The sequence below is a fragment of the Podarcis pityusensis genome (assembly GCF_964106645.2).
Source record: "Podarcis pityusensis genome assembly, chromosome: 6".
Classification (NCBI taxonomy): domain Eukaryota; kingdom Metazoa; phylum Chordata; class Lepidosauria; order Squamata; family Lacertidae; genus Podarcis; species Podarcis pityusensis.
The window spans coordinates 1,952,848-1,979,953 of NC_138030.1; the positions used below are offsets into that span (position 1 = coordinate 1,952,848).

Consider the following 27,106-nt stretch of genomic DNA (forward strand, 5'->3'; position numbering starts at 1 on the left):
GGTAATGCTTTTGCCCTTTGGAGGTGCCAGGTCCTTCTCACGCCCTTTCCAGATTATCGCCAGCAGTTATTGTCTAGCCACAAAAACGGGTAACTCAATCGGCCCCTTGGCTCGCGTCTCGGTTTACACTGTGATGAGGATACAGTCGTGGCACATCAAGCTGCTGAGAGAGAAGACTCACAAAGGACGCCTCTGGTGGGACACATGCAATTGCATAACTTCATTCAGATTGCAGAAGGAACAAGAAACTGCCTTCTTGAATTGGGAAGACAATTAAGAACATAGGAAACTGCTCATGCCAGCTCAGGTCCAGATTATTTATTTATTATGTACATTTAAGACAGTATTTCCCACACTTCTTTGACGACTCTGACCCCTTTTTATCCCCTGTGCCCTCTACCCTACGAAAGGCATTATTCAGAACAGTGGTTTGCATGACCCACTAAGGGGGATAATCGCACGATGACATTCAAAACAGTAGGAATTAATTGTGCATTTATTCCAAATTCCATTTCAAACTATTTAATTAATGCAACAAAAATAATGGACTTGATCTAGTGAAAAAAAAATTTTTTTTACACATTCTTACTAACGAACACATAGTAGGAAATTAATAGCATAAAGTATTTATATGCAGCTCCTTACAAAACAAACCTACACCTGTTACAGTTGTACTGCAACTAATTTAAAGGAAAATCAAGACCTATTACGAATAATTGGCTCTCTTGTGACTCATGACAACACAGAATCGTAAGTAGAAACATGACCAAAGGAAATAGCTTTGAAAGCGATAAGAGCACTAAAACTTTAAACATGAAGTGAGGAAAGTGTTTTGCTCTAGGTTCTAGCCTGATCAATCATATCCTTGAGGCAGTTCACAGAAGATGAAAATAATAAAGAATATAAGGACAAAATAAAACGGCAGAAGCAAAAAGCCACAAAATGACAAAAGGCAGCATAAAACAAGCAGCAAGATCCAATTGCAAATCGAAAAGCTTGGGAGCATAAAAAACACACGCCTTAACTTGGCAAGAAAAGGATGATGAAGGCGTGTTCTCAGGGGCTGGCGGGAGTTGTGATGCAAAACATCTGGAAGGAACCACCTTGGCAAAAGTAGGCAGTAGCTCTCCAGGGCACCAGAAAGGGGTCTTTCGTCTCACTAACTAGTTATGCCAAAAATCAGATCTGGGAACTTCTTTGTCCAAAGCAAGTCTTCCGCTGCTCATTCCTTAATGTCGGTTAAGGCTGCAATCCTCTACATATTTCCCCAAGAGCAAGGGCTCATCCAGATTCCTTTTGTGCCACACTTTCCAGACATAGGTCTATGCTTTCCAGGTCTGTAAGGTAAAGGGACCTCTGAGCATTAGGTCCAGTCGTGGCCGACTCTGGGGTTGTGGTGCTCATCTCGCTTTACTGGCCGAGGGAGCCGGCATACAGCTTCCAGGTCATGTGGCCAGCAGGACTAAGCCACTTCTGGCGAACCAGAGCAGCGCACGGAAACGCCGTTTACCTTCCCGCTGGAGCGGTACCTATTTATCTACTTGCACTTTGATGTGCTTTTGAACTGCTAGGTTGGCAGGAGCAGGGACCGAGCAACGGGAGCTCACCCCGTCAAGGGGATTTGAACCGCTGACCTTCCGATCGGCAAGTCCTAGGCTCTGTGGTTTAACCCACAGCGCCACCCACATCCCTCAGTTCCAGGTCTTTATCCAAGCATTTTTTTTGTCCTCCAGCTTTCTTCCAGGAAAGCCTGCTGAATTAGAACAAACGGCAACCCACAGAAAACCCGATTGATGTTCATTCTGTTTCAGCAATAAGCAGCCAATTTTCCTGGGAAAAGTGGTGGTGGAAGATACAGACCTGGGAAACACAGATCTGTGCCTGGGAAGTGCGGCACGAAAGGAAGTCCGGATCAGCCCCAAGTCTATTGAACATTTAAGTTGTTCAAACTTCCAAGTAGGCATGTATGTGGGTGTAAGCCACAGTCATGTAGGTCCATGGAAATCGATGGGTGCGACTGATTTCAGTGGTTCTACTCTGAGCATGCGGAACACTGAATAGCACCCATAGTCCAAAGGCACATGATGTGGTGACCACATTGAAGCTAAGCAGACCAGTGTTTGGGCTCCTTGGAACCCCATGGACAGGGACTTGAGCCCCCAAGAGAGAAAGAGACATATTCAGGCAATGCAGAAGGGGGTATAAGCCTATAGGATTCTGCCTTCTTAGTATTCATCCCAAAAACCCAATATTCAGCTAACTGGAGGACTTCTTAAACTGGATTTTTAAAGTTAGATATGGATGAGTTCAGTGCTTTATATTTTACAAAATTAATAGATTTTTATGCACTGCTAAATTTTAACGATTGCACATTTTTAATTCTTAAATTAGAAAATGCCTGAATACTTGCATGATCAAACAGACAACTGAGCAAGCATTTCTACAGGTCTAGGTTTTTCTGTTCCTCATTCAGGCTACAAATTGATTACCTGTCAACCCTTCCAATCAATTAATTGCTCTGATTCCCTAAAGCAACAGTTTTCTCTCTCTCTCTAGGGAGTTCTGGTTTTCGTCTAGGTAGGAGTTGTTGTCTCCTCACACCGGCAATTTTTATGTGAGTAACTTGTGTCCCTTGCAGAACTGAATTAATGTTATAATTGTAAGAAAAATTATTCACATCCTTGCTCTTATCTGATCTGTTTGTGCTGATCGACCTCAAGGAAATGAAAACAAGCCTATGTTTTTATATTGTAAGCTGCCTCATGATCCTCAGACGAAGGGCAGTATAGAAATTCTATTAATAACAATAATTAGCTGCAGTAGATATTCTTTAAAGTCTGTTTGCCCCCAGCAACTAAGTGGGGCAGAAGTAAAGCTTCCCTGGTCCACATCTAAGGAGCTGTCCCATGAGAAAGTTGAAACCCACATCTGAAGAGAGAGTGGCCTTGGGATCACGGCCATCTTGCCCACCTCCCAGGGAAGGCATCCTGGCAGCCCACTGAGATACACGAGGGATGGACTAGAATTCCCTGCAGCGGGAATTCTACTACATGCTTTGATAGATGTAGAACAAAGAGTTTGTGAAAGGATGCTGTTAGGAGAATCTGCTTGCTGAGACCGTATTATGGAAGTTTGTGCAAGGAAAACCTGGCCTTGAGCTAGCCTCATGCTGCTGAACTGGGCATCAGGCATGCTTTGTCTCAGAGAATGTGACTCAATTTCGATGCATGTGTGGAGCTAATGCAAGGCTGTGTAACTGATAGGGTCACGGACTCCATTTTTGTGGGTTTCTCATCAGCAATCGTTCTGACCAAGTAAAGACCATCATGGTACTGTATGTTTATTTAAGAAACCCACGGGACCCCCTTGGGTCTGATTCAGCAGCCAGGGTCTTCTGCAACTCTCCAGAATAAGCAACGACGCCTTGCTGGATGTTTGTGACCCCATATCTAAGGGCACGAGCTACTAGTTCACATTTCTTTTGCCTCTGTGTCCGGTTGCCATTCAGGGCAGTCAGCAACACCAGCTGGTCTCCTTCATCCTCACACCAGCCCTGTAGGCTTCGATTGTCCCCATGCTGCAGACTGAATAACTGAGGCCAAGAGCAAGGACTTGCTCAAGACCACACAGAGGGTCTGTGGACAAATTGGGACTGTAGCCAAATCTTAGGGGTTTGGATTGGACCTGTACCTCTCACTCTGGGTGTTTGACCAAATCGCTCTGGTCTATCCAAGTCTTCCTCCACCTGCTGCCCTCAGTATGTTTTGGACTACATAGGAAATAGGAAACTGCCTTATGCAGACTCAGACCACCAGCTATCTAGCTCAGTAGCTTTCCAGGATTTCAGGAAGAAGTCTCTTCCAAGCCTGCCTAGAGATGCTATCTGGGGTAGACCCGGGAACCTTCTGCTTGCAAGGCAGGTGCTGAGCTAAGGACCTCTCTGACTACAATTCCCAGCATACCTGCAAAGGCTGGGACTGAAAGTTGTAAATATCCTAAATATCTTGAGAGCACCAGGTTGGGGAAGGCTGGCCAAGGTATATTCAAGTTCAAGGGACAATATGGTCTCCTGGCATTTTGGGGGCTGCTATAGAGAAGTTGAGGAACATTATCCACCAGCACCATGGAGAAGATGAGGAGAGATGTGTTAAGGATTCACCCCTCAATTCAGTTCCATCTGCCAAGGAGGGCGCTGTTCACAAACTGGATTTTGTCCAGAGGTACAAAGGCACATTGAGAAGACAATGAAAGGTCTGTGAGGCAGGTCATGAGCCGAGAAGCCAGAGGAGCTGCTGGCAAGCTTCATCCTAAAGAAAACACGAGATCAAAGGTGCGGCCGAGCATCTTAGCCGCGTCTGCATGCTTTAAAAGGTAATTAGAAGAGGGAACATTGGCACACCTTTCAGTGAAGTGGCACAAGAGGTGAAGTGGCGGGTTCGAATTACAGGGAGGGGACTGAAACCTGAGGAACGTTAATTCATCAGGAATGTGTCCAGCTTTAGGAACTAACAAGAGACTCCTCCACAAAGACCAGGGTTTATTTATTGCTTATTTGTGGCACTTAGATCCCACCTTTTTTTCCTCCAAGGGGGCCTGTGTGGTTCTCCTCCCCCTCCACATTTAATGCCCACAACAACCCGGTGAGACAGGTTAGGCTGAGAGGCAGCGACTGATTTCCAAGGTCAGCCAATGCACTTCATGATGAGTGGGGATTTCAACCCTGGTCTCTGTCAGGCCCTAGTATTGTTTTGGGGGGACAGGAGGTGGGCAGGTGTGGAGGACTCCCTGGTCCTGAATGGGGTAACTGTGCCCCTGAAGGACCAGGTGCGCAGCCTGGGAGTCATTTTGGATTCACAGCTGTCCATGGAGGCACAGGTCAATTCTGTGTCCAGGGCAGCTGTTTATCAGCTCCATCTGGTACGCAGGCTGAGACCCTACCTGCCTGCAGACTGTCTTGCCAGAGTGGTGCATGCTCTAGTTATCTCCCGCTTGGACTACTGCAATGTGCTTTATGTGGGGCTACCTTTGAAGAGGACCCGGAAACTACAACTAATCCAGAATGCGGCAGCTAGACTGGTGGCTGGGAGCAGTCGCTGAGACCACATAACACCTGTCTTGAAAGACCTACATTGGCTCCCAGTACGTTTCCGAGCACAATTCAAAGTGTTGGTCCTGACCTTTAAAGCCCTAAACGGCCTCGGCCCAGTATACCTGAAGGAGCGTCTCCACCCCCATCGTTCAGCCTGGACACGGAGGTCCAGCGCCAAGGGCCTTCTGGCAGTTCCCTCACTGCGAGAAGCCAAGTTACTGGGAACCAGGCAGAGGGCCTTCTTGGTGGTGGCACCCGCCCTGTGGAACACCCTCCTACCAGATGTCAAAGAGAAGAACAACTACCAGACTTTTAGAAGACATCTGAAGGCAGCCCTGTTCAGGGAAGTTTTTAATGTGTGACATTTTGATGTATTTTTAATCTTTGTTGGAAGCCACCCAGAGTGGATGGGGAAACCCAGCCAGATGGGTGGGGTACAAATAATAAATTATTATTATTATTAGTCCGACCCTCTCACCCCCACTGGCCAGCACTGAATGAACAGCTTTTTCTGCAGAATGGAGATCCAGGTTAGGGGCGGAGCCTCCTGTCGCAGGTTCAGCGAGTGAACTGCCAATCGCATCGTGGGACAGGCTGACGGGACCCTGTTCTGTCACACCGGCTGTTTTCAGGGGCTGATCACCCACACTGCCGCCTTTCGTGGGGGGCTTAAAGGCTGGGAGTGGGTTGCTGGCAGCCCCTGCAGCAAAGGGAAGTCCTTCACTGAGGTTGCGCAGAAAATCCGTGCACGGGTGCGTGGATGGAAGTGACCATCTATGGTTCCTTGTGAAACCACCACGCAGCCATGAAGCCACAGCAGGGAATGGAGGCCGTGAGAGTTTCAGGAGAGCAGAAGGTCTTGGGGATCTTTACTCACCAGATGCTTGCAGAAGCTTGTCAGCGAGTCTTGTGTCCACCAAAAGAACGGGCAACTGCAGAGAAGCAAGCTGATTATTGATTCCCAACCGGGCAGCCCAACCATCGCCTTCCACTCCCACCCATTTGATCTGGCATGGCTGGGGTAGGCCTGATTCCTGGGACATCAAAGGGTGCGTTGTGTCCATAGGGGATCACCCTTGCAGCCTCAACAGCATCCTTAACATTGGGTGCTCCCTTTATAAAATTCAGGGCAGCACCTACACTTTGGAACTCCCTGCCTGTTGTCATCAGGCGCCTTCGCTTTTGGGGCATGCTAAAAACATTTTTTGTTTAGACGAACTACCCGGATCTTTAGAAAGCCAATGCAAGTTTTAATGTGTTTGCAGTCCGTTGCTATTTTAACTTAAGTTATGCTTGTTTATTCATCCCACTGATGATTTTGTGGTTTTATCTCTTTTGTAAAACGCTTGGAGGTTTTATTTTATAATCAAAGGGTGAACACATTTTTATGAAATAACTAAATAAATGCAGTCAAACTAGTTGCATTAGGAGCAGCCATGTTTCCTTCCCCTGTTGACGTCCAAAGCCTTTTTTTCTTTTTTAACCCACAAACAGAGGCAAAAGTCTCAATGGGTGAGTGGAGAATTACCCTCCTCTCTTCCCTAATGCAGTCCCTTTTCTCCCAGCTCAGATCTGAAACAGGAAGTGCCTGAAGCAGGTATTGGGCACAGCCAGGTAAGGTGGTCCCAAGCAGTGGGTTCAGCCCACCACACCTGTGTGTACACCTTTTGCTGCAAAAATAAGCCTCCACATCTCACCTCACACGTGAATAAGGCAGACATATCCATGAATAAATGGGGTTGCCCCCATCCTGTCTGGGTTGGCCCTTGGCCCAGATAGGCGCCAGAACCCCAAAAAAGGAAACATCGTGATTCTTAAGTATCGCAGCCCATAGGGATGGTGGGAAGGAGGGGAAACTTACAGTCGAGTAGCCACTTGAGGAAGGCTCCCGGAAAAGGCTTGTCCTACAAAAGGGGAAGAAAGAGAGTCAGATAAAACATGGCACACATCTTCAGGGACTGGGAGAGATCACTCCATGAAGAAAGTTCTGCTTTCTTCATAAGGATGCAAAAATAGCCTGCTGGATCACGGAAGGACCATATCTGCATGTGTGCCCTCTGCTACATGCTTCTCTTTTTCCTTCCCTGCAATAAGAAAATATTTCTACTTCTGGTCTCAATCTTGTTTTGCCCTCTCTAGCCCCCTTGTGCACACTAATTTCAGGAAGGGGGTGGCGTCAGCTCGGCCCTGCAAAGTGGTGGCATTGCTTGGGTTCCCTTCAAGACATAAAGACATACTTAAAGGTAAAGGGTAAAGGGACCCCTGACCATTAGGTCCAGTTGTGGCGCTCATCTCACTTTACTGGTCAAGGGAGCCGACGTGCAGCTTCCAGGTCATGTGGCCAGCATGACTAAGCCACTTCTGGCGAACCATGCCATTTACCTTCCCGCCAGAGTGGTACCTATTTATCTACTTGTGCTGGTGTGCTTTCGAACTGCTAGGTTGGCAGGAGCAGGGACAAAACAACGGGAGCTCACCCCGTCACGGAGATTCGAACCATGACCTTCTGATCAGCAATCCCTAGGCTCTGTGGTTTAACCCACAGTGCCACCTGCGTCCCTCAAATTACATAAAACTGCCATTTACCTTCCCGCCAGAGTGGTACCTATTTATCTACTTGCACTTCGATGTGCTTTCGAACTGCTAGGTTGGCAGGAGCAGGGACCGAGCAACGGGAGCTCACCCCGTCGCGGGGATTCGAACCGCCGACCTTCTGATCGGCAAGTCCTAGGCTCTGTGGTTTAACCCACAGTGCCACCCATGCTCCCACTTACACACATGCAAAAAGTGGCGCCGAAAGGGGCTTGGAGGAAGTGGGGAATCTCCACCTACTGTAAGGGATCAAGGCAGCCGTGGACTCAAAAAGGTTGAAAATCACTGGTTTCGACAATATAACTGAGATAGCTGGGCCAGTTGTGTGACTCACTCTGTTCTTGGGCTGAATCTCATGCATCTCCACACCCCACTTTTATAAAAGAGGAGGCAGAGATGGGAAGACAGGCAAAGACCCCAAGATTGTGGGAAATGCACCCCTGGGTGTCTACGGAAGTGGAAGCTGTGATCCATATTTATTTCCATTTAAGGGTAATCGTAAAAGCTTGAGGTCCCTGGGGAGGGGAGCTTTGTCCAAGAGAAGCTTGGGCAGAAGAAGTCCTTAGAACATGGAAGCACCCCAGGAGGAGCAGGAGGTGCAAGAAAGCCAATACACGTGAAGAACACACCTTCAGGTCCATTTCAGAAAACTGTCCCGTTGAAATCGGCACGCTGGAGAGAGCTGTCTGGAGTTTCCCAAGGAGCCCGAAGGAGGCGTATTCTGAAGAGGGAGGGGAGAGAGGCATGAATGAGGGCAGGGGGACCACGAGAGAGTCCATTGGAAGCTGGGATGGGGCAGGATTACGCCATCAGCATCTCCCCACAAGCTTGCAAATGAGAGGAAGGTTTAGAAAGGAAACTTACTGTTGAGAGCTTGGAGTTGCATGTTGACAACATTGAACCAGAGTTGGAACACTGGGCACATCTGGAAAGAAGAACAATGCCAACTTCTGAGATATCACAAGATCAGAGTTCTTCAACCTTGGGTTCCCAGTCATCTTTGCCAATAGGGATGATGGGACGTAGTCCAAGAACATCTGGGGACCCAAGTTTGAAGAACACTGGACTAGATGACCCTTGGGGTCCCTATCATCATCATCATTATTATTATTAACATGGAAATAATAAGTCAGATGCTCTGCCACTGAGCCATGACCCTCCCCCAACTACTTGCTCTCCAGTTTCCATTCTTCCAAGCCATTTGTCAGCCTTTTGCCCCAATACATGCAGACTATTGGCTACTCACCACTGAAGGCAGGAGGGTACGGAGGCCAGAATTGATGACGCCACTCAACAGGTTTGCAAGCAAGCTAAGGAGGAAAGGGACAAAACAATCCCAATCAGATTTCAGAGCTGGATCCCCCAATGTCACAACGTGTCTCCTGCTCTTATCACCAAGGAATATGACTTGTTATCTATGTATATATGTTTATGTGTTAAACTAATAAAGATTATATTTTAAAAAAAGGAATGTGACCTTATAGGGAACTGAGTCTTGACTATGATGATTGCTGAGGGCTACTTTGGCCTTGATCCAGGAGTCGGTTGTGCAGTGAACATTATAAAGATGCAGGTGACTGGTAGCCAATAAGAATCGTAGAATCGTAGAGTTGGATGGGTCAATGAGGGACATCTAATCCAACCCCCTGCAATGCAGGAATCTCAACACGTGGTCCCCTATCCAATTTGAAACCATACTGGATTCTACTTGGCTCTGCAGATGTGCAGAGGAGGGTGGTGCAGCAATAAATCTGCAATTTCCCCTTTTCCTAATAGTGAGAGGATTTCTCTGCCCCCTTGCATACTGTTAGAATATTTGAAAAAACCCTATAATTCTAAACAAAACAAGGAATGAAGGGAGGAAATGACAAGGATTCAAAATGGAAACACAATGAAGCTAGTCCCACTGAACTCTGGGAGCTTATCCCCACTTTACTTTTGCTCAGCTCATTCCAGGTAGAGAGATCTGGTCCATGGATGAGCATTGTTTTGTTTTGTTTTGTTTTGTTTTGTTTTGTTTTGTTTTGTTTTGTTTTGTTTTGTTTTGTTTTGTTTTGTTTTGTTTTGTGTTTTGTTTTGTTTCTGCCCTGACCTTCCCCACAAAAAGCTGAAACGGCATGAAAGTCAGTTCAGGTTTCCCATACATTGACGTTTCTTCCAATTGAGCTTTAAAGAGTAGATTTTGGCGGCAAAAACTTCATAGCAAAAGAAAAAGAAAAGTTCCTCAGGCACGGAGCGTTAAGTTAAAAACTTTACCTTGAAAGAGTGGAGGAAAGCAAAGTGTGGATAAGCCCTGAGAGTGAGCAATAAGAGCTGGTTGGCCAATCTGGTTTACATCCAGTCACTGATTCCATTAGCACAAGGACTTCTGCTTCCACAAATGAACGTTCCTCCTTGCTCCTCTGTCCCCACACTCCCCCTAAATCTGATCTGGGGGTTCTTCCAACCCTTTGGAGAAGATTTAGGGAGGACGCATGGTGTACATAATGGGGAGTTCTACTGTGGAAGCAGAAATGCTTGGCTAATGGAATGAGAGATGCCACCTTCTGTTTCAAACACCGCAGTGATTCTCAGAGAGGCAGAGTGGATGAGGTGAAGTCAGAACAGGTAAGGATAGAGGAGAAACTGGGAGAAGATTTAATTTTAGTCTGATTTATTTACACTTCCCAAAATGATAAGGAAACCACCCAGATAAGTCCCCAAAACCTTTAATGCCCACCTGCTTGGCAGCTTGATGCTGAAGCCAGCGACCATATCCTGGCAGTTCTTAAGGACCAGCTTGAGATCTCCCGGTTTGTCTTGGGTTAAGGCCAGGTGAGGGCTGATGTCCATCACCACGGAAGTTCCGCTGAGAAAACTGAGCACCCTGGGAGACAAAGTCAGACAGGGGGGCTGGGCTTTGAGTGTTGGGAAGGGACCTGCAGGGGCCAGAGAGTGTTCTGGGATGTGTCATCAGCTCATGTGGGGAATGGCCAGAGGCTGTAGGGCCTTGCAGAGGCGCTCAGCACAAACTAAAGTGGAAGCTTGACCCAGAACATGCTCAGTGCTCTCTGGCAGCTGTGGGTTGCAAAAGAAAAACCGCAGAGAGGAAAGCTGCCTCTCTTGTCAACCAGCTTTTGGGAAACACCTGGGTCATTGTTTGAAAACCTCTATTCCGTAGCACTAAAACTGATGGGCATCGAATGAAGCTGGATGTTGGAAGATTCAGGACAGATCAACGAAAGTTCTTCTTCATATAGCACATGGACAAGCTGTTAAACTCGTTCCCACAGGAGGCCATGAACCTGGGTGGGTTTGAAAGAGGATTGGACAAATTCATGGAGGAGGAGAGGGCTATTGGTGGCTACTAGCCAGGATGGTTACGTTCTCCCTCCACAGTTGGAGGCAGTGATGGTTCTGAATACCAGTTGCTGGAAACCAGTTGCAGGAGGGGAGAGGAACCCCATGCCCGGGTCCCGCTTGCAGGATTCCCAGGGGGAGACATCTGGTTGTCCACTATGAGGATAGGATGCTGGACCAGATGGGCCTGTGGCCTGATCCAGCAGCCAGCTCTTCCTATATTCTTAGATTAAGACATTGTGGAGCACTCCATGCTCTGGGGATGTCTCTTTGTAGAAAGGCTGGATGAGAATATAGTGTTGCAACTCAGTGCAGGCCACCAACAGCACATAAGGCAGGACCAGACCATGCATGCTTAGACGCGCCTCTGCATCTCCCTCCTGAAGGTTGTCAGGAGCAATGGGGAAGTCCCACAAGGGCATCTCAGCCCTTCTGGTTGACATTGGTTTAACTGCAGAGCTTTGGGGCTGCCTAGAGCTGGTTATGGTGCTGGAGGAGACTCTTGAGAGTCCCTTGGACTGCAAGAAGATCCAACCTATCCATTCTGAAGGAAATCACCCCTGAGTGCTCACTGGAAGGACAGATCCTGAAACTGAGGCTCCAAGACTTTGGCCACCTCAGGAGAAGAGAAGACTGCCTGGAAAAGACCCTGATGTTGGGAAAGATGGAGGGCACAAGGAGAAGGGGACAACAGAGGACGAGATGGTGGGACGGTGTTCTCGAAGCTACCAGCATGAGTTTGACCAAGCTGCGGGAGGCAGTGGAAGACAGGAGTGCTTGGCGTGCTCTGGTCCAGGGGGTCACGAAGAGGTGGACACAACTAAAGGACTAAACAACAACAAGAGCTGGTTGGGGCAGATGAGTGGGACAGTGAAGAAGAACCTGGGGGAACTCAGAAGCATTTGGATAAGGAGAGGCATTGACCACAGTCAATAAATCCTCATTAAGGTGTTTGTGGTGGGAAGGAGCTACCGGAAGAAACCAGGCAACCGGCCCATCCTTTTTGGCCACCTCGACTTGGTATGGAAGCATCTCTGCAAAATCTCAGGCAGAGTTCCTTCCTAGCCCTCCTGCTTATTGGAATCCCTTCAGCTGGAGATGTTAGGGACTAGCCTTCGCTGACCTGGTGCTCTCCCTGTCTTTTGCACTATATCTCCCATCAGCACAGATATATGATGCCAGGGCTGATGGGAGATGTAGTCTGGCAACATCTAGGAAAAGAGAAGGTTGGGGAAGGATGCATAGAGGTGCAAAATATGTCTTCTGCTACTGGACTTTTGCCCTTTCCTGCTCATGTTAATTTCAGAACAAGCTGAATGTGAAGGAAGCAGCTCTCGCTCTCATGACTCACCCTGGCAAATTAGTAGTAATAGTTGCATGTAGGTTGAGCTGTAGCTCATTTCCACGGATGACCTTCCAGGACCCTCCAACAACCTCAAGGTTCACAGCATTAAACCTGTGAGCAACATAACAGAAGGGAGAAGATGCATGGAGACCCCAGAATGGTCGGCACACATTGCAAAGTCATGTATCCATCCCACTCTCTCCTCCTAATGGCACTCATGTGGTTCAACCCCAACAAGATAATAGATCTTGCCTAATAAGATGCTCTTAGAATCATAGAATTGTAGAGTTGGAAGAGATCCCAATGATCGTCTATTCCAACCCCCCGCAATGCAGGTCTCTCAACTAAAGCATCCATGACAGATGGCCATTCAATCTCTGCTTAAAAACTTCAAATGAAGGAGAACCCACCACCTTCTGAGGGAGTCCATCCCACTGACAAATGGCTGTTACCCTCAGGATGGCCCTCCTAATGTTTAGTCAGAATCTCCCTTCTTGTAACTCGAATCTACTGGTTCATGTCCTATCCTCCAGAGCAGGAGAAAACAAGCTTGTTCCCACTTCCATGTGACAGCCCTTTAGGTATTTAAAGTTGGCTGTCATATCTCTTCTCAGTCTCCTCTTTTTCAGGCTAAAGATGCCCAACTCCCTCAACCGTTCCTCACAAGACTTGGTTTCCAGACCCTTGGTCACCTTGGTCACCCTCCTCTGCACCCCTTCCAGCTTATCAATACCCTTCCTAGTGGTAGAAGGGAAGAGAAGGAGAGCAGAATTGGCCTGTAGTGCAACCAGGCCAGAATTAGGGGTGGTGATGGACCTACAGGCTCTCATTCTGGTTGGGGACGTGGTCTGTCAACTGCAACGGCTGCTCCCTTGCCCACACCAACTCACCATTGGAACGGCTCCTTGGATCCTCCACCGCCGAGGAGACCTCCCAGACCAAGTAGGTTTCCACCAAGAAGGCCGTTCTCTCCACCAAGAAGATCACCACCCAGGAGGCCATTTTTGCCGAGGAGATCGCCACCCAGAGCACCACCAAGCAGGCCGCCACCTCCAGATTCACCACCACCACCAAGTAGACCTCCGGTGGTGTTGCCAAGAAGGCCTCCTCCACCACCGAGCAGGCCATCTCCTCCAGCAACAGCGCCGAGCAGGCCACCTCCATCGCCACCTCCAACAGCGCCGAGCAGGCCACCTCCATCGCCACCTCCAACAGCGCCGAGCAGGCCACCTCCACCTTCTCCTCCACCGCCACCAACAGCTCCAAGCAAGCCACCGCCTTTGCTGTCACCTCCACCACCAACAGCTCCAAGTACTCCATCTACTGCTCCTCCTCCGACAGCACCGAGCAGGCCGCCTCCAAGACCACCGAGTAGACCACCTTTGCCAGAATCACTGCCTGCACCAAGAAGATCCCCGTTATTTATATATTACATTTATAGCCCACCTTCTCTCCCCGAGGAGCTCAAGGTGGCCTGCATGGTTCTCCTGCATATCCTTTAATCCCCAGAACAACCCGGTGGGGTGGGTTGGGCTGAGAGGCAAGGAGTGGAGCCAGGCCACCCAGCAATTCATGGCTGCGTGGGGATTTGAACCCTGGTCTCCCTGGTCCTAAACTCCACCCTACCACCGCTGTTTCTGAGATAGTGAGAACCATCCAAGGAGACATGTCCCCAGCGATGAGAGTGGAGGCGCACATCAGCCTAACATCAATCTATAAATGGCTGTCACTGAAACTGCTCCACTGATCCCTTGTGACCAGTTCCAGTCAGGTTGGTAGACAGCAGTCCTGAACACTCTTCAGAAACTGGGGTTTGCCCCTCAAGCCCTTCTAAGTCTGGACTTAGGCCAAGCAAAAGCTATGGTTAGGCAAAGAATTATAGACACCGAGAGACAACAGGACTGCTGAAGGTGCCCCGGCTACAAAATTGTAGTAATTGAGAGATATATAGCTGCTCCAGCAGCATATCTCTTTTTTATTGTATCCAAAAATGCAAAAGGGGCTTTTACACTTGCCAGAAGCTCAGCTTTGCCCTCGCCAGTCTTGGAAGGATCCTTTAAAAAAGTCCCATATGACCAGAGAATTTGCGCCTGTCCATTGGGGGATATAGGGAGCCCTGAACACATATTTTTTAGATGTCCCTTTTACGATGAGGCACGTAGAGAAACCATTGACCCCCTGCTGGTGAGGCTTACTGACCTGCCGGTAAAGCAAAAATTCAATCTTCTCCTGTTAGGCAAAGACCACAAGACGACCCGGATTGTCGCCAGATTCTGTACACAGATCTGTAGGCGCAGACCATCCGCTGATTCAATCTAGTTTGTTAAGAAAATTCCCAAAACCAGATCCACGGGCGACTTTGGGTCATTTCTCTATGGTAGTCTATCTTAAACTTTTTATGTGTTTATACGCCTATCACACTTTTAAACTTAAAATCCATTGTTATATATTGTTTTAAATGTCTTTTTTGCTATTGGGATTGTAGTTCCATTTGTGTTTCACAAGCTGGTCTCTGACCGTAATAAATTTCATGTTCAGATATGTCCCCAGGAGCCCCTTTTCCCCAGCAATGTCTGTGTATAATAGACCTCCCGTGCCAAGTATATTGTCAGTACGGATGCTATTTAAGTAGTCAGACATAAAAATATTTATAGACTACAGTTTCATTAAAAATATATATCCAAGTGGCTTACAAGAAGAACCTGCTGGATCAGGCCAATGGCTCAAGGTCCTTTTCTCGCAGTGGCCAGATGCTCCAATGGGAATCCTGCAAGCAGGATCCAAGCACAAGAGCCTTCTCTCATACTCTGGTTTCCAGCAACTGGGATTCAGAAACATCATGGCCTCCAACTTTGGTGGCAAAGTAGAGCCACTGTGGCTAGCAGCCATTAATAGCCCTTTTCTCCTCCGTGAATTTGCCAAACCTCTTTGAAAGCCTTCCAGGTTGGCGACTGTTGCTGCCTCCTGTAGGAGTGAGTTCCATAGTTTAACTACATAAAGGGACCCCTGACCATTAGGTCCAGGGAGCTCACCCCGTCACGGAGTTTCGAACCGCGACCTTCTGACCATTGGGCCCAGTCGTGACCGACTCTGGGGTTGCGGCGCTCATCTCACTTTACTGGCCGAGGGAGCCGGCATACAGCTTCCGGGTCATGTGGCCAGCATGACTAAGCCGCTTCTGGCAAACCAGAGCAGCGCACGGAAACGCCGTTTACCTTCCCGCCAGAGCGGTACCTATTTATCTACTTGCACTTTGAAGTGCTTTCGAACTGCTAGGTTGGCAGGAGCAGGGACCGAGCAACGGGAGCTCACCCTGTCACGGGGATTCGAACCGCCGACCTTCTGATCGGCAAGTCCTAGGCTCAGTGGTTTAACCCACAGCGCCACCCGCATCCCCTGTACCAGTGGCACAAAACCTTTGCTAAAATAAAGGAGGCAGAACAGTCTATTGTCACATCTCTAGGTCTCCAGGGAGATCAGGTGTCTGCAGTGTATTTCGACGACAAAAAACCAAATAGAGATATTTAGCCACTAACTTGGTGAGCTCCTGATCATTCCCCAGTAATAGAAAATGTATGGCCTCCAACTCTGGTTTCCATTTGGGGATGCAGAACTGATCTAGAAATTGCTGGCGGAGATCAGCATATAGTTCACAATTAAGAACCGTGTGTGAGGGTTTCCACCAGGTGGTCTTCACCTGGGCAAGATCATTCTCCTTCCACCCTGCCTGAGAACCTTCCCCAAAGGGGGCTTGATGGATTTGAATTAAACCTGGCCAGGGAAAATGCCCTTCTTTCTTGAGGGTTAAGCAGACATTCAAGGTAATTGTGGTTAATTTCATGTGCCCAAGAAAGTTGAAAGTTAAGACGGGAGCATGTTTTCTCTGCTGCTACTGTTAGTTCCTGGTGCTCAATATCTCACAACCTAGTTTTCATTATAGCCTTGGCGGATGGTAGGGACATCGATCACAAAAGTTCCACTGACAGCCTGAGTTGCTGTACCATCTTGTTAAACTGTTGTAGTCCTGGGGAAAGAAAGGGGTCTAACAAAACTTCGCTGAGGAGAGCATCTTTACCAGCATAGAGGAAATCTCGCCCAGGCGACAGTCTCTACCTTGTGTTGACCTCCCTCTAGACACAAGGCTGCATAGGGTACACAGCGTGAGACAGTAAAGATCTTGAAGAGGAAAACTGCTTGGACTCATTCTACCAACTGGGTAAACCCTGGCAGCCAAACTGGAATACCATAGTACAACTGAGCTATAATTTTGGCGTTGAAGACCTTGAGGGCAGAAGTTTCTTAGAAATGTGTTTCCCAAGGAATTTCATCTTTGCTTTCCTATAACCCATGGAAAGTGTGGGAGCTGGACTTGTGCTGCCTCTTCAGCTGCCCCTCGTGTCACCCGTTTGAGGTCCAACTCACCTTTTTCAGTCTTTGCTGAGCCTGAACCAAGAAGACCGCCCAGCCCAAGACTTTGCGACGGAGCCAAGGACCTGCAGAAGATGGTGACCAGGCACCACGTCTTCACCACTGTCAAGGTCTTCATCCTCCTTGCATCTGCGAAAGAGAGGGGGGCAGAGCAGGTGGAGGGGTGCTCAGGTGGGAAGGGAACAAGCCAGATGTGATATGAACAGCCACATTTTCTGCTCAAGGTGTGTGGCTTCTGGGTTTTCTTGTGTGTCTTTTTTTCTATTTTAAGCCTGCAGTACAGAGTGTTGTGTTTTGATTGTATGGACGCTACTCTGGAAGGTTGGTGGTTCAAACCCCCCCCCCCCGGACACCTATGATTCTTGCACCGGAGAGGGTTGGACTAGATGGCCCTCAGAGAACCCTTCCAACTTTATAATTCTATGATTCTAAGATTTCTTTGGATGAGATGTTAAAGTGGTGGCATATTTACTAGACTCTCTGCAATGGTATACAGTGGTACCTCGGGTTACAGACGCTTCAGGTTACAGACGCTTCAGGTTACAGACTCTGCTAACCCAGAAATAGTACCTTGGGTTAATAATAATAATAATAAAAATAAAATAATAATAATAATAAAAAAATAATAATAATAATAATAAAAACATAATAATAAATAATAATAATAATAATAATAATAATAATAATGTGTTATTTATACACCACCCATCTGGCTGGGTTTCCCCAGCCACTCTGGGCGGCTTCCAACAAAGTATTAAAATACAGTGGTCTGTTAAACATTGAAAGCTTCCCTAAACAGGGCTGTCTTCAGATGTCTTCTAAAAGTCTGGTAGTTGTTCTTCTCTTTGACATCTGGTAGGAGGGTGTTCCACAGGGCGGGTGCCACCACTGAGAAGGCCCTCTACCTGGTTCCCTGTAACTTGGCTTCTCGCAGCAAGGGAACCGCCAGAAGGCCCTTGGCGCTGGACCTCAGTGTCCAGGTAGAATGATGGGGGTGAAGACGCTCCTTCAGGTATACTGGACTGAGGCCATTTAGGGCTTTAAACGTCAGCACCAACACTTTGAATTGTGCTCAGAAACGTGCTGGGAGCCAAAGTAGGTCTTTCAAGATTGGTGTTATATGGTCTTGGCAGCAGCTCCCAGCCACCAGTCTAGCTGCCGCATTCTGGATTAGTTGTAGTTTCCGGGTCACCTTCAAAGGTAGCCCCACATGAAGTGCATTACAGAAGAAGAAGAAGAAGAGTTTGGATTTGATATCCCGCTTTATCACTACCCGAAGGAGTCTCAAAGCGGCTAACATTCTCCTTTCCCTTCCTCCCCCACAACAAACACTCTGTGAGGTGAGTGGGGCTGAGAGACTTCAGAGAAGTGTGACTGGCCCAAGGTCACCCAGCAGGTGCATGTGGAGGAGCAGAGACGCGAACCCGGTTCACCAGATTACGAGTCTATCGCTCTTAACCACTACACCACACTGGCTCTCACTGGCTTGGACAGTAGTCCTGTTACCATAAAGCACCAATGCTGCAGCAAGCAAAGGCTTTAGCAGCTCAGCCAGCTGCTTGTGGCTGGAAAGCCAGACAGGATGTTTGTGACTGTTGCCATGGGAACAAAGGGGCAGTCCATTCTGTACTGAGCACCGGATGTTAGCTCAGTGTGTGTGTGTCATATGACCCGTACTGGATGTACTTGGGAGGAGTTTCTCCTTGCTGTTGTTGAGTGCAGACATAATTCTCTGTACTGATGTAAGAGGCAGAAATAAATGATGTAAATAGTTTTCTGTCTGCTTCTTTCCCCTCCCTGGGGACACCAAAGGGGAGAGAGGAAGAACGGTGTGTTCCTCTCATACATCTGAGAAGAATCGCCGGACCTCGCCTGCTTATCAGCAGAGGTTGGGAGACGCGGGGAGGTCGACAGGAATATCTGCCGGTGCCTACGCTGGGCACATTCCTCTGACCCAGGCAGAATTCCAACAGTGGCAGCCTTCGGATGGTTGCGATTCATCGGACATCTGCATGAGAGGCTGGTGGATTGTCCTCCTCTGCTCCAAGGAGGAAGGCAAGCGTCTGAAAGCAGCCAGAGGCTCAACAGACAGCTGATGGAAAGAAGAGGTGTTTTCCAGAGCAACAAAGTTCAAGGTATGCTGCATTTCGGGCTAAAAGTGTGAACGCAGGAAGATTAATTCCCTGGTTCACGGAGCTGCGTTTCAAAGAAAACAAGAGCTCCGGAGAAGAAGCCTGCATTCCACAAATTTTTGTGGTAGATAAGATGTCTTATTGAACTGCATTGTTGCTAGGTAACGGAAAGTTGGAAAGTTACTGGCAAAGGGGCTGGACTCTGAGTGAGCCTGGGAAAGCGAAACAAAATCAGAGAATGTTTTGGCTACAAGGAAGGGACTTTCAATAGCAGCCTGAGTTTAGCTGCCAGGTGCAAAAAGCACAAACAACTTGCAGTTTTGCTGCGTGAGAAAGGAAAAAACGACTGTTGGATTTTACAGTTTGTTTGAGAGTGTGGGCTGGAAAGCTGAAGAGGCTTGGCTTCAAGATGGATGCCAAGAAAGGAGCTTTGCCTTGCCCACCTCCCTTGACCAATGACAATTATTCATCTTGGTCTGTGAAGATGAAGGCCCTGCTGCAGAATCAGAGGCTTTTTGATGTAATTGAAAACCCCATCCCTGCAGCACCAACCAGAGGTTGGGAGTCACAGAATGTAAGGGCCAGGACTGCTATAATTCTGTGTGTCTCAGATGATCAGTTGGTGCATGTTCAGCATTTAGAAAATGCGAAAGAGGTATGGGACACGCTGCGTACAACGCATCAGAGAGATGCTGGTTCTTCAGCGTTGCTGTATTTTGAGAAATTGACCAATCTGAGACTTGCGCCTGATGGAGATGTTCAAGCGCACCTGACAGAAATGAAGTTTCTGCGTCAACAGATGGTGGAACGCAATTTCCGTCTTCAGGAGGAAGTGTTTTGCTTCATGATGATAAACAGCCTTAGCCGCACCTACAAGGTTGTTGCCAGTCAGCTTGGTTCCCTACCGGCCGCGCAGCTGACCGCGGAGAGAGTTTGTGCTGTGGTCCTGAATGAACACGACAGACTTGCTGCACTGGAAGAAAAAGACAGGGGGAGGGAAGAACAGAGTTCTAATTCCCCCACTGCTGATGCTAATGGAGAGCATGGTGTAGCATTGAGTGCTGTCCGATGCTACAATTGTGGACAGACTGGGCATCTACAGCGAAACTGTAAGAAGCCGCGCCAGTCAAGAGGAGCAAAGAGCAGCTCTACGAAGCCTGAGGCGTCAGGCAAAAGCCGTTCCAAGTGCCAGGTGAAACCTGCAAAGGCTATGATGGCGAAAGGAACCACGCCAGATGTTGGGAACTCGTTCATAATTGACACGGGCGCAACGGTTCACATGTGCCCGCACAGAGGACTGTTTTCGACGTTGAAGAAGCAAAGCTTCACTGTGAAACAGGCCAACGGTCAGGAATTGGAAGCGACTGGAATTGGGACTGTGTATCTTGAGAGTCTGAACTTGACTATAAGCAATGTTTACCTGGTTCCAGAACTGAGATTTAATCTGCTGAGCGTGTCGCAGATTGCAAAGAAAGGACTGAAACTGTCCTATGATGCTAAAAGCTGCAAGATCTACAAAGATGGAGAACTGTTTCTTACTGCCAAAGAGAAAGATGGACTGTATTTGTTGACTTTTGATCAAAGTGATTACATGAAATGTAATTCTGATGTTTCTAACGAAATCTCTCTTGCAGGTGTGACCAGTGTGAGCACTAAGACCAAGAAGGTCGACAGAGCATTTCAGCGGGTGTATGCTGATGTGATTGGTCCTCTAGAACCATCTAGAGGCGGTGCAAAATATTACCTTGTGTGTGTGGATTGTTTCACAAATTATTCTTGGGTTTATATGATGGAGAAACCGCAAGAAACTTTAGAAAAGTTTCAGGAGTTTTGTGACAAGGTTAAAAATATGCATGATGCTAACATTGATTGTCTTTTCACAGATGACAAACAAGTTTTTCTGTTACAGAAGTTTCAGAGGTTCCTGGATGGAAAAGGGATAGACCACAAAGTGGCACTTTCGCAAGAAGCGTGGAACAGGGGGGTCTGTGTAAAAGTGAACAAAGAATTGCAAAAGGGAATGAATGCGCAATTGCTGAGTTCACATTTGCCACATGTATATTGGGCCGAATCGCTAGCGTCCTATCTTCATGTGTGGCTGAGAAAAGTCTCAACAGAGTTGGGATGTTCTCCTTTTGAGAAGCTGTTCAATAGAAAACCTTCTGTTGCCTATTTTAAGGTTTTCGGGTCTCATGTGAGAACAGAAGCTCCAGGTGGAGTAAAGAATGCCAGAGGCATTTTTGTGGGTTATGAAAAGGGTCTCTACAGAGTAATTTTGTCTGAATCTGGTCAGGTGATTCTCACAAAGTTCCTAGAGAGTGCTCCAAAGCAAGAGCGGATAGTACAGACATTTCCCACAGGAAACGATTCAGATGATGATGATGATGAGTTTGATCTTATTGAGTTCAGTAGTACTGATGATGACAGTGAGAGCTCAGAGAGTTCAGTTGTAACAGTCATTGAGAGGAAATCTCACACAATGGATAGACCTTCACAGGCGAAGGAAGAACCACTGATTGCTACTGGTTCTCAACAGAGTCCAAAGGTTGAACCAGTGAGCACAGAGGATCAGAACCTCTTACGTAGGTCTGAGAGAGCAACAAAGGGTGTACCACCCAAGAGGTATTCAAAGGAGTTTGCTAACCTTGCATATGTTGCTGTTGTAAACGACCAAGGACAGATTGAAGCTGTGTCTGAGTCAGAGACAAAGGCACAACAGAGAGTTGTTAACCAAGGTAATGCGAAGTCACACAACCAGAGAGGTACATTGGTTAAACCAGTGGCGGGTAGTTCCAAGGGTGGAACTGAAACAACAAGGGAATGTTATAAATATAACAACTGTTTGTTTTCTTCTCTGGATGACGCTTTGCTCGCAGCACACATTGATACTTTAGGGGGAGTATGTTACCATAAAGCACCAATGCTGCAGCAAGCAAAGGCTTTAGCAGCTCAGCCAGCTGCTTGTGGCTGGAAAGCCAGACAGGATGTTTGTGACTGTTGCCATGGGAACAAAGGGGCAGTCCATTCTGTACTGAGCACCGGATGTTAGCTCAGTGTGTGTGTGTCATATGACCCGTACTGGATGTACTTGGGAGGAGTTTCTCCTTGCTGTTGTTGAGTGCAGACATAATTCTCTGTACTGATGTAAGAGGCAGAAATAAATGATGTAAATAGTTTTCTGTCTGCTTCTTTCCCCTCCCTGGGGACACCAAAGGGGAGAGAGGAAGAACGGTGTGTTCCTCTCATACATCTGAGAAGAATCGCCGGACCTCGCCTGCTTATCAGCAGAGGTTGGGAGACGCGGGGAGGTCGACAGGAATATCTGCCGGTGCCTACGCTGGGCACATTCCTCTGACCCAGGCAGAATTCCAACAAGTCCAAGCGAGAGATAACTAGAGCATGCACCACTCTGGCAAGACAGTCTGCGGGCAGATAGGGTCTCAGCCTGCGTACCAGATGGAGCAAAGTTAAGAACTTTGCTTCAGGATGAGAACAGAAATCGTGCTCTGGCAGCACCACAGTAGCAGGAGGCCCCATTAGCTAAAGTGGTGCTTCAGGTTAAGAACAGTTTCAGATTAAGAACGGACCTCCGGAATGAATTAAGTTCTTAACCCGAGGTGCCACTGTACAGTGGTACCTCTAGATACGAACGGGAACCGTTCCGGAGCCCTGTTCGCATCTAGAAGCAAACGTAACTAGTGACAGCACGTCTGCGCACGCACGCGTCACTTTTCGCTAATTCTGAGCATGCGCGTGACGTCATTCTAAGCGTCTGCACGTGCGCAAGTGGCGAAACCCGGAAGTAATGCGTTCAGTTACTTCCGGGTTGCCATGGAGCGCAACTCGAACGCGCTCAACCCGAAGCACACTCAACCTGAGGTACCACTGTATTTTCATTCTGAAGAACAAGGAGAGGCAAGTCTGATAATTTCCTCCCTGCCGAACAGCAGAATTTGGTCTGTACCACATAACTTCATTATTGTTGAAGATGACCCTCCTTCCTAGGAGTTCCTGGCATCATTAACTGAGATTCTGACTTGCTAGAATGTCTCTCGCGTTCTGCCTTTGATCAGCGCACGTGTGTGGACTCATTGCCATGACTATTGAAAGAGAGAGGAAGGCCAGGATTCGGGCAGCAGCCTTCAGAGCAGGATAAAATCAAAGGGGTTTGCTGGCATCTCTTTTGCAGACATGCCATGGGACAAAATTGGCTCCTTTGAAATCTTTGAAGCCTGCCTTTGGGGAAGAAAACATGAAGTTATTCGGTATAAAAATAAGCGCTGCTATTTCCTGCTCAATTAAATGTGCCGCTTGTTAAATGCAGGGCTTAAAAGGAAAAAACCCCAAACCTACCTCCATAATAGCTATGGACAAGTGACTGCATGGTCTCCTTGCGGAGCCAGGCTTCTGAGATGACACAGAAAGGTTACTGTGCTCATTTTTGTTTTTAGTCGTTTAGTCATGTCCGACGTTTTGTGACCCCCTGGACCAGAGCACGCCAGGCACGCCTGTCTTCCACTGCCTCCCCCAGTTTGGTCAAACTCATGCTGGTAGCTTCGAGAACACTGTCCCACCATCTCGTCCTCTGTCATCCCTTCTCCTTATGCCCTCCATCTTCCCCAACATCAGGGTCTTTTCCATGGAATCTTCTCTTCTCATGAAGTCTTGGAGCCTCAGCTTCAGGATCTGTCCTTCCAGGGAGCACTCAGGGCTGATTTCCTTCAGAATGGAGAGGTTTGATCTTCTTGCAGTCCATGGGACTCTCAAGAGTCTCCTCCAGCACCATAATTCAAAAGCATCAATTCTTCAGCGATCAGCCTTCTTTATGGTCCAGCTCTCACTTCCGTACATCACTACTGGGAAAACCATGGCTTTCACTATAAGGACCTTTGTTGGCAAGGTGATGTCTCTGCTTTTTAAGATACTCATTTAGACTGACTGATTATCATCTTTCTGCTCAGTTTCCACCAGTGGGAAGGGTCTTTGGGACAAACAGGTGTGACTTTATTATTCTCGCTAACAGTGAAGTCAAGTGGTTGAGTGCCGAAAAGGATGGAGGCAAGCCTGAGCCACAGAGAAAGAAGGAAAAAAACAAAAACAAAAAAAAAACAAAAGAGTGAACCCCAAGGTATGCAAGGGGGGGCATTTCCCTTTTTTCTAAAGGAGCAAAAGGGGGAAGGGGAGATCTCCATGATGACCCCTCATGATCAGCGGCCTCTGGGAGTGATGCAATATCAGAAGGAAAAGGAAAATGGGAAAAGGACTCATGAATTCACAGGTTCACAGAACTGCAGAATGGGGAGGGACCCTAAAGGTCAGCCATTCCAACCCCCTGCAATACAGGAACCGGCTGCTCCAGCCCCTTAGTTTCCTGGAGAAGGGAATGGATAGCGATCACAGTGGAGAGACTTTAATACAAGCATGGATGGGAAAAAATCTAGCGTTATTCCATTTGGAGTCATGGTGGTGGGAATTAACAGAAGTAAAATTAAAAGAAAGAACGTGGTTAAGGTTTATTAATAATATTAACCATTAGGGGACCCATCTTGGACTTTCTGTGAGAAAAGGAAATGAAACTGAGGCACCTTAACTTGGAGGAAAGATGGTTTGACAGAAAGTGGAGTCACTGGATGCTCGCATTGACCAAAGGTTCTAAATTATCTTATCTCCGTCTTTTATATAAATGGCAGGTGGGAAATTGGAAGTTCCTCTCTTGAAATTTTTGCTCATGTTTCTCTTCTTTTGCTTTCTTTGTTTTTCTCGTTCCTCTTTTTATCCCTGTTGTCCCTTTCTTTTCCTGTTTCTTTTCTTTGTTTTGCATCTTTCGTAGTTGCAATTTTATTGTACTGTCAGGAAATTTCAATTAAAAAATCTTACCAGCAAAAAGAAAAAGAGAGAGAGTGTGAGTCCTTTGGGTGTGGAGTGTTCATTCACACGCAAACTGAGCTTTCCAAAATATTAGACATTCCAAAGGGCACTTCCTTGTTATGTGGGATGAAAGGAACCTTTGTTGGTTTCCGTAGAGACGCCACATTGCAGAATCCCACCTTCCCCCCACCCAGGGATCGAGGTGACACCCCTGGTTTCCCCCTTCCTTACTTAACCCCCACAACAACAGCCCTGTGAGGCATGTTAGGCTGAGAGAGGCAGGGACTCGCCCCCCAAAATCACCCGGTGATCTTCATAGCCGAGCAGAGGATTTGAACTCGTCTCCAAGGTTGAAGCGCTGAAAATTGACCTTCCTTTTCGGAAAAGCCACCATCATGTCAACAATCACCTTTTAATCTCCCCTCTGCTTGGAATCATCCCTATCTTCTTCTTCTTTTACTACTATTGATTTTATTTCATATCCGCCGTTACTCCAATGGCTTGGGACAATTGCTGTTTTTGCCAATTTGATCTCCAGGAGCGAATTGAAAGTACATTTCCAAACCTCTGTACACCATTTGACTGTAAAAACAACAACCTCAAAGCAGTTTACAAAAATATAAAACAATTTTAAAAAATACAGCAGTACTTTAAAAAATAAATATAAAAAATATTATTTTTATGATTAAAACCTACAAAAAGTTAGAATACTAAAAGCTGGGCAGGCTTGTCCAAGCAAGACTGTTTTTAGCAGGCGCCACAAAGAATACCGTGAAGGCTTTTTCTTGACCTCATGTGGCAGGGAGTTCCAAAGTGTAGACGCACCACAACTGAGTTCTTACCAATGCAGAATGGGGGTTATGCAGCAGTGCCAATTCTGTCAATCGAAGGGGCTGAGTGGGCACATTTGGGGTGAGGCAATTTCACAGGCAAAACTGATCCCCTTTAGGCATTCCTACGCAAACTGCACCGCCCCCCCCAGCTGCTCTTTGGAAACAGAACAAGCCAAGCCAACCCTGCTGTGTCTTGCTTGGGGGAGAAGCAGAAAACGCTGCAGCAAAAGCGTCAGGAGTTTTGTGTCTCTTACCTGGGACGCCTTGACATTTGCAAACAGGTCTCCGGGGCTGCCTTATCTGCTGCCGCTGCTGCTGCTCTGGCACAAGAGCCCTTATATAGCCAAGCCCAGGGCTGGTATAAGGGGAAAAAGAGGGTTCTGGATTGGCAGCACTCAGAGATGGTATCAAGGCCCTGCACAAAGGATGGATTTCGACACTCAGAAGCAAACAGGAGGCACTTGAAACCGCTCTGGGATGCCTCCTTCAGCACCTGGACTTCTGCTTCCTGGAGATCTTACATAACTTTGTTGTTGTTGTTGTTGTTTAGTCGTTTAGTCACAACCTCAGATATGCAGATGACACAACCTTGATGGCAGAAAGTGAGGAGGAATTAAAGAACCTTTTAATGAGGGTGAAAGAGGAGAGCGCAAAATATGGTCTGAAGCTCAACATCAAAAAAACGAAGATCATGGCCACTGGTCCCATCACCTCCTGGCAAATAGAAGGGGAAGAAATGGAGGCAGTGAGAGATTTTACTTTCTTGGGCTCCATGATCACTGCAGATGGTGACAGTAGTCATGAAATTAAAAGACGCCTGCTTCTTGGGAGAAAAGCAATGACAAACCCAGACAGCATCTTAAAAAGCAGAGACATCACTTTGCCGACAAAGGTCCGTATAGTTAAAGCTATGGTTTTCTCAGTAGTAGTGATGTATGGAAGTGAGAGCTGGACCATAAAGAAGGCTGATCGCCAAAGGATGGATGCTTTTGAATTATGGTGCTGGAGGAGACTCTTGAGAGTCCCATGGACTGCAAGAAGATCAAACCTCTCCATTCTGAAGGAAATCAGCCCTGAGTGCTCACTGGAAGGACAAATCCTGAAGCTGAGGCTCCAAGACTTTGGCCACCTCATGAGAAGAGAAGACTCCCTGGAAAAGACTCTGGTCCAGCCCTCTGAAATGTAGGAATCGCAGCTCAATGCAGGAACAACATCTTTGCATTCAATGTGTCGTTTTATTTTTAAAGGCAAGTAGCATCTGCTTGTGGGGCGGGGTGGCGAGTGATCTTTTCTGGGATCTAGAGCAGGGGCAAAATTGCTCCCAGTGTGTTTTTGCCAGTGCCAAGAACCCCCCCCCCCGTTTCCTGTGATCCCAGGGGGTCTTCCTCTCTCTGCTTCTGGACCATGCCAGAACACAAAAGAATGATGGGAATTGGCTGCAACCTCTAAATCAGGGGTCAGCAAACTTTTTCAGCAAGGG

General features: G+C 47.4%; 1 protein-coding gene across 1 annotated transcript; it reads right to left on the reverse strand.

Annotated features, from left to right (window-relative positions):
• Positions 1-303: 303 nt before the first annotated feature.
• On the reverse strand, positions 304-26,021 carry LOC308480108 (uncharacterized protein). Its single transcript, XM_081011453.1, has 11 exons — positions 25,881-26,021; positions 16,788-16,922; positions 13,256-13,763; positions 12,372-12,476; positions 10,401-10,547; positions 8,928-8,991; positions 8,546-8,606; positions 8,311-8,402; positions 6,951-6,993; positions 5,967-6,021; positions 304-4,307 (listed from the first exon to the last, which is right to left on the reverse strand). Exons 2-10 carry the CDS (start codon positions 16,909-16,911, stop codon positions 5,987-5,989), a joined length of 1,179 nt encoding a protein of 392 aa, XP_080867579.1. The 5' UTR covers positions 16,912-16,922; positions 25,881-26,021; the 3' UTR covers positions 304-4,307; positions 5,967-5,986.
• Between the last annotated feature and the right edge of the window lie 1,085 nt (positions 26,022-27,106).